Source organism: Onthophagus taurus, chromosome 6 (assembly GCF_036711975.1).
Source record: "Onthophagus taurus isolate NC chromosome 6, IU_Otau_3.0, whole genome shotgun sequence".
In the NCBI taxonomy this organism is placed as follows: Eukaryota; Metazoa; Arthropoda; class Insecta; order Coleoptera; family Scarabaeidae; genus Onthophagus; species Onthophagus taurus.
This window is the reverse complement of record NC_091971.1, coordinates 16,066,645-16,082,125: the sequence shown is the minus strand read 5'-3', so window position 1 is coordinate 16,082,125 and position 15,481 is coordinate 16,066,645. Positions and strand designations below refer to the sequence as shown.

At 32.0% G+C, this 15,481-nt stretch overlaps 3 protein-coding genes across 3 annotated transcripts; all 3 read left to right on the top strand.

Annotated features, from left to right (window-relative positions):
* Positions 1–2,956: 2,956 nt before the first annotated feature.
* Positions 2,957–3,736, top strand: LOC111423777 (protein archease). Its single transcript, XM_023057127.2, has 3 exons — positions 2,957–3,099; positions 3,160–3,184; positions 3,239–3,736. The coding sequence occupies exons 1-3, from the start codon at positions 3,045–3,047 to the stop codon at positions 3,630–3,632; spliced, it is 474 nt and encodes a 157-aa protein (XP_022912895.2). The 5' UTR covers positions 2,957–3,044; the 3' UTR covers positions 3,633–3,736.
* A 5,213-nt stretch (positions 3,737–8,949) lies between these two features.
* LOC111423752 (ankyrin repeat and SAM domain-containing protein 6-like) lies at positions 8,950–10,684 on the top strand. Its single transcript, XM_023057080.2, has 3 exons — positions 8,950–9,331; positions 9,392–9,601; positions 9,662–10,684. The coding sequence occupies exons 1-3, from the start codon at positions 9,076–9,078 to the stop codon at positions 10,321–10,323; spliced, it is 1,128 nt and encodes a 375-aa protein (XP_022912848.2). The 5' UTR covers positions 8,950–9,075; the 3' UTR covers positions 10,324–10,684.
* A 224-nt stretch (positions 10,685–10,908) lies between these two features.
* Positions 10,909–11,716, top strand: LOC111423715 (trafficking protein particle complex subunit 4-like protein Trs23). Its single transcript, XM_023057024.2, has 2 exons — positions 10,909–11,143; positions 11,197–11,716. The coding sequence occupies exons 1-2, from the start codon at positions 10,969–10,971 to the stop codon at positions 11,673–11,675; spliced, it is 654 nt and encodes a 217-aa protein (XP_022912792.1). The 5' UTR covers positions 10,909–10,968; the 3' UTR covers positions 11,676–11,716.
* The last annotated feature ends 3,765 nt before the right edge of the window (positions 11,717–15,481 follow it).

The window sequence follows — 15,481 nt, the reverse complement described above, 5'->3', positions numbered from 1 at the left end:
TTAGTTTCCAAATCACCACTCTTTTTACAACAATTACTTCAAAAGGATTTTTCTCCAAAATTTATACATTAAACATACGATTTTTTATACATCATTTTAAAGAAGACATTTTAAGCTTTAATTTACAGTATGAATCGTTTTATAATTGTTGCAATTAAGGCAGATATGATTTTTTGAATTTAATATAGTTTGAAAATCACCACTATTACTTCAAAACCGTTTTTCTCCAAAATTTATACATTAAACATACAATTCTTTATACATCATTTTAAAGACGACATTTTAAGCTTTCATTTGCAGTATGAATCGTTTTATAATTATTGCAATTAAGGCAGATATGATTTTTTTAATTTAATTTAGTTTGCAAGTCACCACTCTTTTTACAACAATTACTTCAAAACTCTTTTTCTCCAAGATTTATACATCAAACATATAATTCTTTAGACATCATTTTATATTTTCATTTTAGGTTCCAATTTTTGGTTTGTATTTGAAGTGGCTATTCCCTTTCTCTCTTTATCTAATAACAGTTATAGACCTTGTCTTGTCCTTCATGGGTCGTGTTTCGCTCAAATTGAGGTTGTACTTCCTCCCAAGCTTTTTTTCTTCAATTGTTATTCGGATTTTTTTCTGATTCAAAAGCATTAGTCAAGTTCAATCTGTTCACCAAATTCCACCCAAACTCTTGGGCATGCCTAATATCTGCATAATCACTTCTATTTATATGAAAGTCAAACCTTCTAAAACGTTAAAGAAAAGTTACTTATATAATATTTTTGTCATTTATCAAAAATTTTCACATGACGTAGATTAGTAGTCATGAAATACAATAATTTCGCACGATTTCCCAAAAAAAAATCAATTGGTACATATACACTTCTTACAGCTCAAAACGTATTAAAAAAATGAAATAAACAAATGCCTTCAACAATGCAAAATAGATTCTATTCATGAAAATAGGATCGAACGGTACAAAAGTAAAAAAAAAGAAATTCAGCTCTAAAAAAAAATGTGTAAAATGTATAATAATTTATATGTTGTACACAGGTGTCCCGAAAAAAAACCGAAATCTTCCCTGTAGACGCACAAAAAAGAAGTTTACGAAAAACAAAACGATAAACGATATATTAAAAAAGAGTAAATATAAATAGGAGAAAAAAATTGAGATAAAAATAAATAAAACCGCTCTGCTTTGCATTGTTGTAATTGTTGTTAATGTTATTAACTGTCGTTGTTGCTAGAGGATAGACGTTGTTGTTGGTTAAAACACGAAAAATATATAGAGATGTGTTATTGTTTTTGCGTTTACAAAAAAAAACAAATAAAAAGCTCTCACACTCACGCAGACGATGATGATGATGAGTTTTTTTTTCTATAACGATGATCTCGAAATATGTATAATAAAGAAACGCGTAAAGAAAAACTAAAATATTAATTAAAAAAGTATTATTGTATATGTCCATAGGTACTAATAAAAAGGGTAGCCTAGGCAGCCGTAGATCCGTCTTGTATAAAATTTAAATAAATTACAAAAATTAAAAAAAATGTGGGAGTCTGAATGCTCTTAGATGAAGAGAATAATGCTGGATGGTTAATTTCCAATTTAAGATACGATTTAATTATAAATAAATCTCCCCATCTAAAATCATTCAAAATAAAACATTTTTTTTAATAATTTAAAATCGAAAATTTCCGAGTTAAATGTTATGATGCTACGGCTTAGTGCTAAAAAACTAATAGAAAAAGCTTAGAGAAAGATATTAAAGCAAAAAGTTTAAAATTTTTATTATTAACTAATTTAATTTGTTAACTTCACTGCGCCATACATCGTATGAACGGTTGCGTGTTTTTTATATAGGAGAAGTAAAACAAAAATTACTTAAACAAAAAAAAACTCAACTTGTTGTTATGTGTAAATACAATATACATAAATATATTTATATAATATACTTATAGCTGTATACAATTTAATAAAAAAATAGCGTCTAAGTACCTAAGGATATTGACTGGCAGTGCCAAGTAAAAAAATTAATTTAAAAACTTGTTTTGTTATAAACAACGGTGATGTTGTAAGTGTAAATAAATTTGAGTGTTTTATTATTTATAAAACCAAAAAAATCTGATAAGAAAAAACCCTGTATACATAGGTGTGTAGACTTTTAATACATTTATTAAGTACATAAGTGTGTATGTGAATGTGTAAAGAAATATTACAGTGTATAACTCAAATTGGGCAATATTATTCGTTATTAACTTTTACAATTTCTTGGTTACATTTATACCATGTAATCAAAAATTACTCAAAATTCTTAAAATAATCTTGATAATATTTATAATTTTCTGTTCCAATAATTCATTTCTTTTTTGATAATATAACTGTAATATTTTTCTTTGACAAATTTCACTTGGTCTCATAACACCAAATAAATGGTAGAAAAATATCTTGTAAAGGTCAGATATCTGTACGTTGTTTTCGTTCACAGTATCGCAAAACTCCATTCATCGTTAAATATCTTCTCAAATAAACACACACAAAACTCACACTCACTCTCTTTCTCAAAAAAAGCTCTCTGAAATGGCAGAAAAATAGCGAAATAAAGGGAGTATTTTTGTTTTGGGAACGTTAACAAATTTTAAACAAATTGTATGGACACCTAAGTTAAAAGTTGCAGGAATTTACAATTAAGAATTAAATCAATAAGAATCATGGCATTGAGTTAAGATATTGAGACGTCTTTTTTATTAGTGAAATTATTATATTACTGAAAAACGATTAAATAAAAAATTTAAACAAGTCCTGATTAATGTTGTTGATAGTAGAGTTGACAATAAAGTGCATTTCGGGAGTGTTTCGTTAATTTAATATATTTAAATATGTAAAAATCTTTTTTAAATTTAAATTTTCAAATCTAGTTCCTTTTTTAGTAACTTTCATTTTCTTAAGTTGTCAATTCACTAATATGACAAATACCAAAAAGTGAGGTTAATCGTATTTATCGAAAAAATCTTAAATACACCTCCAAAAATCCCAAATAAATCATAATATGTCAGCAAAATTCACAGAAGAAGAACTTACATTAGCACCATGTCAATATGAATGTAAGTTTTTGTAAAAATCAATAAAATTTTAATTTATAGGTTATGTTTCCCATTTTTCAGATTTAGATCATACAGCGGATGTACAGTAAGTTTTATTAACATCTTCTCATAATTGTATTTTTAAAACAATCTTTTTTAGAATCCATGCTTGGGGTTCAAATTTAAAAGAAGCATTCGAACAATGTGGTATTGCAATGTACGGATATATGACGGAACTCGAAACTGTAGAAATCAAACAAATGAGCGAAATTGAAGCAAACGGAGATGATATGGAGAGCCTTTTATTTCACTTTCTTGACGAGCTTTTATTTTTATTTAGTTGTGAACCGTTTTTAATATGTAGTAAATTAAAGATTACAGAATTTAAAACTGGGGATGAATTCAAAATAAAATGTCAATGTTATGGGGAAGAATTTACACTGGGGAAACATCCCCAAGGTACAGAAGTTAAAGCTATCACTTATTCAGCAATGCAGATTATTGATGAACCAGAAACTAATAAATCACAAGTTTTTGTTATTATCGATATTTAATAATTAAAAAAAACTTCTATAATTTAATTAATTAATGCTTATTGTTATTATGATACGTTTTTTAATGTAATGTAAACTGTATTAAACCTTTATATTAAGTTAAATTATTTCTTTGCATATAACATATTTTATCACAAATTTACTACATTTTTTTATTTAAATTGAATTATTTATTTGTACAAGTAATTAGAAGATATAACAAATACATAAAGCAATGGTTTTGATATAAACGCAAAAGCAAGTTATTACAATAAAAGGCAAATTTCCTTTTGCAATGTGTTTGTACATAAGTAAAGATGTTACACAAAATTGTAAAGAGATGTCATAACTTTGTGCATGGTTACTCTTACGACTGTAAATTCTCCAAAGTCGAACTCTTGATTTCTGCGTTTAAAACTTTTGGGCTAAATTTGTCAATCGAAAGTGACCTTTAATGTAAATATGACAAACCATACAACCGGAAGTGGTACTTAACCTGAACGTTTAATGTTAACAGCTGTTTCTTTTTTCCCCTTAAGGCGCTATGTCATTTTTGTGCAATTTAAGCGTTTGATGCCCTCTTTAATTAACAAAATATTTGTTGTAAATAAATACTACTAACTACCAGTATGAAGACTATATAGGTACTATGGCTGACGAAAACGGTTTTTCTGGTGAATAACAGCATCTCAACGATTTGGCCAACTAAACAATGAATAAAAAAGGAAAATAACTAGAACCCTGAGACAAGAACTGGCACTTAAGAAAGTCCTGGGAAAACATTACATGAATGTTTCTCTTCTTCTTTTAGCGCTACAACCTGGGGCTTTGGCTTCCTCCACCATCCTCTTCCAGCCATTTCGGTTTTCAGGGATCCTCTTCCAATTCTTGATCTTCAGAATTTTTGCAACGTCTTCACCCTATCTTTCTAGCCCATCTGAGTCTTTGCGATTGTCCTATTAAGTCCTGAAGCTCAAAATTCATATTTCTTAGTGATCTCTGTCACTGGTCCGAAGAGTTTACGGAGTATTTATCTTACAAAGATGCCCTTTGTTTTTTTATTTGTTTATACCAAATTCTAGGAATCTGCTTCATAACTCAAAACTGTTGAAAACTTTCAAAAACATTTTCAGTTTGGCTCCCTTAGCCCTCAAAGTGTAGGTAGCCTTTCTTCTGGAGTACATCTTCTAGAAATCCTTCATCTTTCTTCAAATCCTCTCTGTCACATATTCTTTCTGTTCGCAGTAACAAGGCTTGCACCACTGACCTCATCTGTTGTGGATGGTGATGGGATAAAGCCTGTAAGTACTTGTTCGTGTACATCTTCTTTCGATGGTAAATTTGATCATAGTTGTTTCGAGTTTAGGTGATCTACGAACTCTTGAATACGCTCTTTTCAAACTTCTCCATGTAGAAATTTTCGATGACTGGTGACAAAGGCTGGGATTGCCTTTGCATTGTTCGTAGAATTCTCTTTCTAGCTAAAATATATCGATGATAAACGGTACTCCACTAGCCTTGGTACATACTCAGGTAAGCTCTTCGGAATCAGTTTTTGACGAAAACCATCCACGGCATCTTTGACTGGTACTCTGGAAAATGGAGATTCCACATCCAAACTTACCAGGATATCCTGGGGATCTAGCTTCATACTTTTGATTGATTTTACAAAATGTTACCTGTCAAAGGAGACGGTATCTTGACAAGGTACTTCGTAACCTGTAGGTATTTTAGGTATTCATAAATTTTTGATGAATCTCTGTATTCGGGATGATATGTCACTGTCACTATTAAAAAGTACGCCTAGATATTAGAATGTCTGAACATTCTCTTCTCCATTCATTTCGGGTCATCTTCATATACTTAGTATTTTCTTCATTTATGCACAGACCTTGCTTTTTGGCTGCTCTTTCAATGTCAGTAAATATTTCTAAAAACCTCCCGTAACTTTTGCCCATTACCAGTATATCATCTGCGTATGCACATATTTGTAATGATTTCGTTATTATATTGCCTCTGTTTCAAGGCTACCAATATTGGAGTGCAAGGTTCGGTGATACCAGTTTATATCTCGAATTCATCGGAAATTTTCTCCCATACCACTACCACGGCTTCCCATTTGGGGATTCCCATTTCCCCAAGATTAAACTCCAGTCTGGTATTTTGTATACTGTCGAAGGTCCTACCATAATTTATGAATATACAATGCAGGTCAGAGTTATACTGATAGTATTTTTCCATTACTTGACTAAAGAGGAAAATTTGGTCCATCATAGATCTATAGGAAAAAATGGAAATTCCACAATGATGTAAATTTATTTAGTACTACAATTTAATGTACTACAATTCTTTTGCTTTTTTAGAGCGTCTTCAGGTACAACTGTCAAACAACGAGAAATGAACGTAAAGGTGTTAAGAGAAAATGCATCATGTGGAAAAAGATTGAAAACTTACTTCTGTTCCGTATGATTCTTTACCTATCCTTGCATTCATGTCGCCCACTATCATCAGCAAATCATATCTCGCAACTCCCACGCATACCTTCTCCAGTTTATCATAGAAAACGTCCATTTCTGCATCATTACTTTTTTCTGTGTGCGCATACACATTTACCTGCCTTATCTAGTTATCCACTATAGAATATTAAAAAATTCTTCTTATCTACTCATCCCTGACCATCCCACCTCTTTTCTTGGAGTACCACAACATCCATTCTCTACTTAGGCAGTTTATCTCCATTCTCCGTCATCTTTCCAGCTTGTAGCGTGGTCTTTATGTTCCATGTAGTTATCCTTAAAACATTGTCCGTTTTTCGTTGCTGGGATCATCTAATGGAGTCCGTCTTAAGATTCCAAGGCTGTTTATGTTTTATAACTGTTTTGTTTCTATAGAGTCAGGTTATCTACGCTCATCATCGATATGGATTGATTACCGCATTTCAGATGAGGTTGGTAAAGTTACCAGGGCATTCACGCATGAAATGGGTTTCTAGAAGATTAGAAACTGAAAGGTATTTGTATACTAAATAAGAAGGCAAAGAAAATTATGAATGCAAAATTGAGAGAGAAGAGATGGTAGCGAAAGAAGACAAAAACGGAATTAATACTTAACTGGTTAGGATTCTCGAAATATTTATCATTAACAATGAAATATTCCTCAGAATTGCTGGATACAAACTTTTGTTGAAACTTTTTTCAGTACAAGTAGGCATAAAAATAATAAAGAAAAACCACTTCCGGTTTGTGCTTATGTTACAGGGAAAGTAGATTCTGCAGTAAAAGTTGACTCTACCTAAGTAAAGTCGACTCTTACTGGTCTTTTCAGTAAAAGTTGATTAAAAGCGAAAAGTGTTGAATTTTGATCAACATTTACTAGTCAGAGTTGACTATACCTAGGGAAAGTATACTCTCACTGTCTCGAGGTAGTAAAAGTTGACTTTTACTTTACGGACTTTTGTTCTGTCCTATTCTGTCTCATCTTGTTTTTGTTGTAATCATATATTTTGTTTTATCTTTATTGATTCGTAAGCCAACTTCCCTTGCAGCAACTTCCAACTTAATGAACTCTTCTTTGACATCGATAGTTGTATTTCAACACTAAATCTATGCCTTATGTCTAACGCATCTCTCTGTTTGAGACCATTGTTGATAGCAAATAAGGAGGACAATTTTCCTTTAAGTATTACTGCACTTGTAGATCCCTCTACACAGGTTTCTGTGAGATTCATTAATTTTTTCGGTATGCCTAGTTCTGCCATGACATCCCACAGCCTCACTCTCATGATGCTATCGTATATCTGTTTGAAATCTATAAATAGCTGGTACAATGTTTTATTGTATTCTAGGTAGGATTGATTCTTTCTAAACCTACACTGATAGTCTCGCATTTGATTTTCCGCATACGCTGTCAATCGTTCCATTAACATTATAGGCCCACACATAAATAAATTGCGCAAAAATCGCTGTTTTGCGAACATTGTGTAGTGTATGGTGTTGGTTGATACGTTGCGCAACTGGTTGCAGAAATTCAAAATTGTTTAAAATTAGTTGCGCAACCAATGCATTGTGTTTGTGTGAAGTTTGTATAAAATTGTGTATAGTGTGTGGGTAACCTTGTTTGCACAATAATCTGTTGTGCAACGTCAGTATCGCGCAATTTCTTGGTAGGTGTACAGGCCCCATACACCTGCAAATACTACTAATATACAGATACATTGGGATGTGCGAGGAAAGGACCATTAAAGTAATCAGTATGAGAAAAGATTTGTGTCTCCTTTGGTCAATAAGCTGATTGATTATGATATGGTATAACATGGTCAAAAATAAAACGTTAGCAAATGTTCTTTAATTTTTCTATGTATTTATGTAGGGAAAAAGAGTTTCTTATACCCTCGAAATTAGCATATAGGTCTCAATGCCTATGCCAGTTCAACAAGTTATCAAATGTTAGGACGCGACTAAGAGCTGTGTTCCTGATGACATCTGTAGTCATCTATTCATCTTCAAAGACAACAAGATGTGTTTAACTGTTTCCTTATCCGTGCCCAAAACAGGAAAAGAGGGTTCAGGACAATTTTTAAGTTATGGACATGCTTGTTTATGTTATACTGATTTGCAACGAGTCCCACTGGTAATAATTTTAATAAGTTTGATATGAGTAAAAGTTTCAATAGAAATAAGTGGAAGTCTCCCTTCCCAATCCTCTCAATATGTCTGGCCCACTTCAAGTTTTGTATTTTGATGACTTCCCAGAAGGTGACATCTTGGAAAAGCTGTTGTATCTCATCTTAGAGAATAGGTTGTGCAGCGCATTTTATGTATAGTATAATTTTCTTTCCATGGACCCAACACAACCCCCTGCAGGGAATTCGCTCATCTTTCCATATTTGACAAATTAGCTGATAGAAAGCAAACACCAAAGTTTCGTTTCCTGGAGTTTTGTTATTTTATAGCTTCTGCAAGCCTGTCGGACATATATGTAGGACATGGTGTATGTAGAACATCTTAGTCATTGCTTTATTTTGAAATAACCACACCAATTAATTACTTTCAACGTTTTGCAAATTATGTCAGTGTGTAGTGCCATATAAAAAGCAAGAAAGTTAACTTAAGAACGCTAGCTTCTTTATGTTTTCGGACTTTTTGGTTTTCTAAACCTGATATTGTTTTATGCAAATCGAAGCTATTAACATTACTTATTGATTATTATTAAAAAAAAATTTTTTTAACATTTTTACATTAATATATTTATTAATATGTGATTGTAACAAACTTTTAATTTTTTTTAAAGATTAATTGTTATAAATTAATCATATTTAACATATTTATTTCAAACTTTATCATTTAAAAGCATACCCCCACCTTATTTTTGGCATAAACCAGTTCGATCAAGTTTTTTTCCATGTCGCCGTTATCCTCTCTTGAAACAGACGCAGTTTAACTTACAATTGAGAGTGATTTAGAGTATGGGTGGATTACAAGAGACCGAAATGGCTGGAGAATCACCATTTTACGATGAAAATCGCAATACATCGCTACATTTGGCTGCTTCTCGCGGTAATACGAAAGAAGTTGAAATTTATTTGGATAGTCACAAAAAAATCGACATGGAAAACTACTTGGGATGGACGCCATTAATGATGACCACGCGGAATGGACACCTAGAAATCGTAAAATTGCTGATAAATGCTAAATCGAATGCGACGAAAACTAATCATTTTGGTAAGACGTGAAAAATAATTAATTTTTTATTATTAATATTTATGTTTTTAACCCTAATAGGGTTTAGTGTTTTCATTATGGCATGTGCCAATGGAAATTTGGAAATTATTGAATATCTTTTGCAACACCTTCTTAAAGGGGGTGTTTCAAGAACTATCATCGAATCGACAATTTCACCAATATCTTTGGCGATTTTATTTAAACACGATAACATTATTCAACATCTGATTGCTAAAGGATTTAACATTAACACTGAAGCATCTTTTACAGGTAATGATTAGTAGATTTAAAGATAATTGCTTTTTTAACGTTAATTGTTGGATTTTGCAGGAGTAACACCATTGATGTTTGCAGCATCATCAAAAAATTCATCCATTTTTAACATTTTAATATCACACGGAGCTAATCTGTACGCGAAGAATATCAATCAGAAATCAGCCCAAGACATCACGGATCATCACAATAAATCAAAAAGGCCTAATTTACGTCTTCACATCCCACCAAGCACTACACAGAATCAACAGGTCTACAATCAACCACAATGTCCTCAATATTATCAACACACTCCATCTCCTCAAATTCAATCTTATAATATACCTTCGCCTGTTGTTTTTGTTAGTCCTCAACCTCTCTTAATGCCTGTTGGTCCTCAATATTCTTCAGCTCCTCAATATGCTACAGCTACTCAATATGCTACAACGACTCAATATGCCACAACTACGCAATATTCTTCAGCTCCTCAATATTCTTCTGCGCCCCAATACTCTCCTGTAATTCCACCTTCATCTGTTCCCATGGCATATCCTGTTAGAAAATCATCGAATGTTGCATCGCCTATGTTTTTATCTCCAGGAGTAAGTCCTATTTATTATTCTTCTGACCAAGCTTTTTTTCCGCAAAATTTTAATCCAAACCAATTGTACCCAACAGTTGGAGGATATTGTTATGGGATAAACAATCAAATTTTTGACCAAATTTCCCCACGTTTTTAACACGTCTTTATGACTTCTAATTTTTTCTTTAATGCATTAGATTTTGCTTACTTAATTATTGTTACTTTTGAGCTCTAAGTCTTGATTGAATAATTTTTATTGGTTTTTTTAGTGTTCGTTCGTAATGATTTGGATAATTTTAAAATGAAAAGAGATTTAATTTTGAATTAAAAAATCAAATTTAACATATTTTTAATAGATGGAGCCACCGAATTAAACCGATCATTTTCTTTGGCTCCAACATTGTATTTTCCTTTTTATTTTTGAACTATGAATTTTGATTGATCATTTTTTATGGAGTTATTGTGTTCATGTAATGATTTTAAAATGAAAAATGCTTTAATAAAGACATTATGATTAAGAGGTTTCGTTAATTTCAATAATGTTCTTATAGATGGAGTAAAAAAAATAATTTGCTTTTACATTTTTATGAATTGCGATGATTTTAGAATAAAAACGATTTTATATTAATTTATAGCTTTATTTGTTTTTAATTTTTTTGATTTTATTAATTCGAAAATTTAAGAATACAATTCAATTAATTCCTAATAGATGGAGACACCAATCTATCTGTCATGAAATATCAGATTGTTTAAGGTTATGTTAACTTAACCTTAAAAATCGAAACGTAAATAAATATAAAAAATGGTTATTTACGGTGTTTATATCGTTTCAAAATCAGGTGGATTAATATTTAATTTAGATCATAACGTTCCGAAAATTGAAACTGAAAAAACTTTCTCATATCCTTTAGATATTAAGTTACATTATGAAAATAAGAGGGTTTCTGTAGAATTTGGGCAAAGAGATGGAATCCACGGTAATTTTACGCCAATAATCAAATATTTTTATTAAATTAACGATTAATTGTAGTGGGACATGTTCTTCAAGCGATTAATGGAATGCCAGTTTCTGGAAGACAACTCGATGATGGTCGAGATGTTATGGAAGTCCTTCAGAATAAGGAAAATTTCCCAATAAACTTACAGTTTGGAAGGCCTAAAATGACGACGAATGAAAAGATATTTTTAGCAAGCATGTTTTATCCATTATTTGCAATCGCCAGTCAGCTTAGCCCAGAGCCAAAATCCTCAGGGATTGAAGTCCTTGAAGCTGATACTTTTAAATTACATTGTTTTCAAACCTTAACAGGTGTTAAAATGATGGTTTTAGCTGATAGAATTCAAGCTGGAATTGATATTCTTTTGCGACGCATTTATGAATTGTATTCAGATTATGCTTTAAAAAATCCTTTTTATTCTTTAGAAATGCCAATAAGGTGTGAATTATTTGATACTAATTTAAAGCTGGTTTTAGAGCAAGTCGAAAAAACTGGTACATTAACTGTTTAATTATTTAATAAATAAAGAAATATAGATGTTATTTATTATAACCTGAGGTTTGTTAAATTATACCTATGTTTGGGAAATTTTTGTGGGCAGATGAATAGCGTTATCAAAAAAAAACATAAACCATTAAATCCAACATACTTAAATGCAAACAATATTTTTTATTATTAATATTTCTTTAAAACAGGGGCTTATTACCAATCGATTTTTTTCGAAGATGTGATTTTGCGTGCACAATTTCTTCAAAATGGTTTACTCTAGCACAGAAATCTAAACATTTTCATTTTCTGTATTGATTGAAATTACAGAATACGTAGCCGTTTTAAAAAATATACAGTTTTTTCAAAATGATATCTATTTTAAGAAGAAGTTTATTTTTTTGGTGTTAAAAAACTTGTGATGGCAAAAAAGTATTCAATATTTCGAAAAAAGTCCTACATACTCTATTGCGTGATGTTGAGCAGCAGATCATGTTAAAATTTTAACTTAATTAGATGAAAATTGTAAGAATAGCGTTGCACGCACATTTTAAAGAGTATGTTTTGAGAAAAACGCGTTTAGTTTTTGTAAGTTATATTATTTTGTATATAAAATGCTACCGACAATTTTTATTATGTTGTTGTAATAAATATGTTAATTTACTTTTAATCTGCGATGCCTGCTCCGTAAAGCTGCCCTTCCTCGAACGTAATGATCTTGCTTCTTTAGCCATATCTGTGAAGTTCCGCTCAGCGAATTTAACGCAGCACGCATTGGCTTCTTCACGATAGTTGGGCCTATAACAAGGCTTGAAGCTTCCATTATCTTTATTATGCTGCTGTAGCCATCATTATATTAGCAAGTAGCCAAGTCTGTTGCTGACTTTTTTGCCACCTGCAACAGATTTCGGTGCGATCGATCACACCGTTGCATTGAGGCTTTCGTTGCTATTCACCTAGTTAAAAGTTCTTCTTTGTTTAGATGGGCTTTATAGCTTCGAAAACTTCAATGCGGCTTATGTTTATAATTAGCAACATTACCTTTGGCCTTTGCTTTTTCGTAAGAGCACCATGAATCCTCCTTGGCAGGACAGAAATGATGCTGTGGATGACTGTCGGAGGATAGCTTATGATATAGCGTTGCCCAAATAGCTTTCTTCATTTCTTCTATCGCATATTTGTTCAGCCTTAATGCTAATCCATAATAAACCGACAATTCATTAATTAACTTTGCTGTCAAATTTCTTTTACCGGAAAGGATTTTCCAAATACAATATCGATTTATTTACGTTAACGAAGGTGATATCTAATATATAATAAACACTTATAATTAACAAAACTAATACATAAAACAATATGTAACACTTATTAAAAACTAGTAACAAATTAAAAATTTATAAATAATTATTTTTTGCCGAAAAACTCCAAAATATTTCTTTGCTTTTGCCCTTTCTTTATTTTTTGCATAACTGCTTTTTCTCTTAACTTTTTTATAACTATAAGGTCGGTATAGTCGACGTCAGTCTCCTCTGCCCACTGAGCTACTAGATTCAAAGCGTTTATGGCACTTCGTTTCCATAAACGAAGGAGCAGTTTACAGTTTGTTCACGGTATACGGTGGCCTTGCATAAATATTTTGTTGTTCACATTATGCGGTGTTCATACTATTGCGTGTCTACTGTAGTGAGGAAAATCCTCGTTTACGCCAGGAGCCATCACCAGATACTGTCAAGCCGTCATTTGCCCATTTTCTTCACTGAGTCCCTTTTCAGCAGCCGCTTTTTTCGTCGATCTCTCCCGAACAGTTTGAGCAGCGACAGATATTTTTTTTACAATTGTATCGTAGAAAGAATGAAATATTGGAGGTGACAAGTTGATGAAAGCACAAAATTGTGTTATGCCGTTTCGACCAATTCCAAGCAGTTTCATAGCAAAGAGTAGTGGTGGAACGGATACTGGATAGATATCTTTTGGCCGGATATTAAAAACTTATTACATAGTACTCCACCATTCACAGGAATTACACTCTTTTAAGTGTTGGACACTGCAGATAATAATCAAGTTCAACCCCAATAGGACTTTTTTCATTGAATACATCTTTATTTATATCAAATAAATTAAAAAACTGCACTTAAACGATGATATTTATTGTAAATAGCTAAACACATATTTGCGCACCTAAAAAATTTTCACATTTTGTCATTTCTAAAATAAGTTATTGTAATAGTTTCTTGTGAGGGAACCTTTATATCTTAATCCGATGAGCTCCTGTTTTAGTTTATGTTCGTTGACGTCGTTTTCCTGAGGATGACTGTTGTACAGTAGAAACCGGTAGAAAACTAAGCTATTTACAATAAATATCATCGTTTAAGTGCAATTTTCTAATTTGTTTAATTCACACGATGATAAGAAAAATACACAACTCCAACTTATTTATATCAGGTTTCTCATTAGCAATCTCAGTGTAACAATCCCAATACGATATATAAAACCGCTTGCTGCAGTTTTGTCTAGTTTTCTTCTCTTCGCTTGTAATTCATCATCACATTCATTACTAACAGCACTATCGCTGTTATCACTTTCGATTATTAATTAAAGTATCCTCTTTTTAATGCAAAAAGCCGTTTTGAAAAATCACTTTCAGTTCTTGAGAAATAAATTTTTCAAATGATTGGCAATTTCTTTGAATTTTGCAATTTTCATTGATAACATTCAAAATTCGCTATAAAATTAATTTCTTGTAGGATCCTTGTGGAAATATCACCAATTATTAATTAAAGTATCCTCTTTTTAATACAACAAGCCGTTTTGAAAAATCACTTTCAGTTCTTGAGAAATAAATTTTTGAAATGATCGGCAATTTCTTTGAATTTTGCAATTTTCATTGATAACATTCAAAATTCGCTATAAAATTTATTTCTTGAAGGATCCTTGTGAAAATATCACCAATTATTAATTAAAGTATCCTCTTTTTAATGCAACAAGCCGTTTTGAAAAATCACTTTTAGTTCTTAAGAAATAAATTTTTGAAACGATCGAGAATTCTTTCGAATTTTGCAATTTTCGCCGATTAAGTTTTAAAAATTCGTATAAAATCCAGTTCTTGGAATATGAGTATGAAAATTTCCCAAAGTGATAATAAAAGTGTCTTTTTTCCAATGAACCAACCTATTTTGAAAAATAACTTTTAGTTTTTGAGAAAACAATATTTGAAGTTTATATATATCTATATGTATATACAACAAAAATAAAAAAGTTAAGGGGTGAGAATAGGGCTACCGGCCAAGGTCTTTCTGCCCGTGATTTTTGTAGTGGGCGGCTTGTTTCAGTCTTCTCTGACGGCCAGGAGTTTTTGGAAGAGAAGAGGTGGGTTGTTGCGAGGGTGGAGTAATCGAGGCGATATAAGCGTGTGTTGCAAGGCGTTGGTAGGAAAATTTAGAATGGATTTATCGGACAAAGATTGAAGACGGGTATGGATAGGGGGTATATCGGTAAGTTGGTATAGCAGATCATTGCTAGGGTTAAAGAGGGGATTACGGGGGTTCCTAATTCGGGTGATGGATCTCAGTGCAGATCTTTCCGCTACTTCCAGGTGGTACTTCGTTCTTCTTGGTGCGTTGCTTAGCAGTATTGATCCATATTCTATGATGGGCCTGCATATGGTCTTGTAGATGTGCGAGGCACAAGAGGTAGAGATTCCGCGACCGCTGAACGAGAGAGATTTAAAGTGTTTGGCGCGTGTCTTTACTTTCATCTTCACCTTGGTTGCATGAGTGGAAAACTTAAGCGTTCTGTCAAGTATTATGCCAAGATACTTGCAGGTTGGTGAGA

What these genes read in the sequence shown, in the direction of transcription:
- LOC111423777 (XM_023057127.2), top strand. Translation starts at nt 3,045, where the DNA reads ATGTCAGCAAAATTCACAGAAGAAGAACTTACATTAGCACCATGTCAA. An exon ending in AGCACCATGTCAATATGAAT is followed by an intron (nt 3,100 to 3,159) that starts GTAAGTTTTTGT and finishes CCCATTTTTCAG; the next exon opens with ATTTAGATCATACAGCGGAT. An exon ending in GATCATACAGCGGATGTACA is followed by an intron (nt 3,185 to 3,238) that starts GTAAGTTTTATT and finishes AATCTTTTTTAG; the next exon opens with AATCCATGCTTGGGGTTCAA.
- LOC111423752 (XM_023057080.2), top strand. Translation starts at nt 9,076, where the DNA reads ATGGGTGGATTACAAGAGACCGAAATGGCTGGAGAATCACCATTTTAC. An exon ending in GACGAAAACTAATCATTTTG is followed by an intron (nt 9,332 to 9,391) that starts GTAAGACGTGAA and finishes TAACCCTAATAG; the next exon opens with GGTTTAGTGTTTTCATTATG. An exon ending in CACTGAAGCATCTTTTACAG is followed by an intron (nt 9,602 to 9,661) that starts GTAATGATTAGT and finishes TGGATTTTGCAG; the next exon opens with GAGTAACACCATTGATGTTT.
- LOC111423715 (XM_023057024.2), top strand. Translation starts at nt 10,969, where the DNA reads ATGGTTATTTACGGTGTTTATATCGTTTCAAAATCAGGTGGATTAATA. An exon ending in GCAAAGAGATGGAATCCACG is followed by an intron (nt 11,144 to 11,196) that starts GTAATTTTACGC and finishes GATTAATTGTAG; the next exon opens with TGGGACATGTTCTTCAAGCG.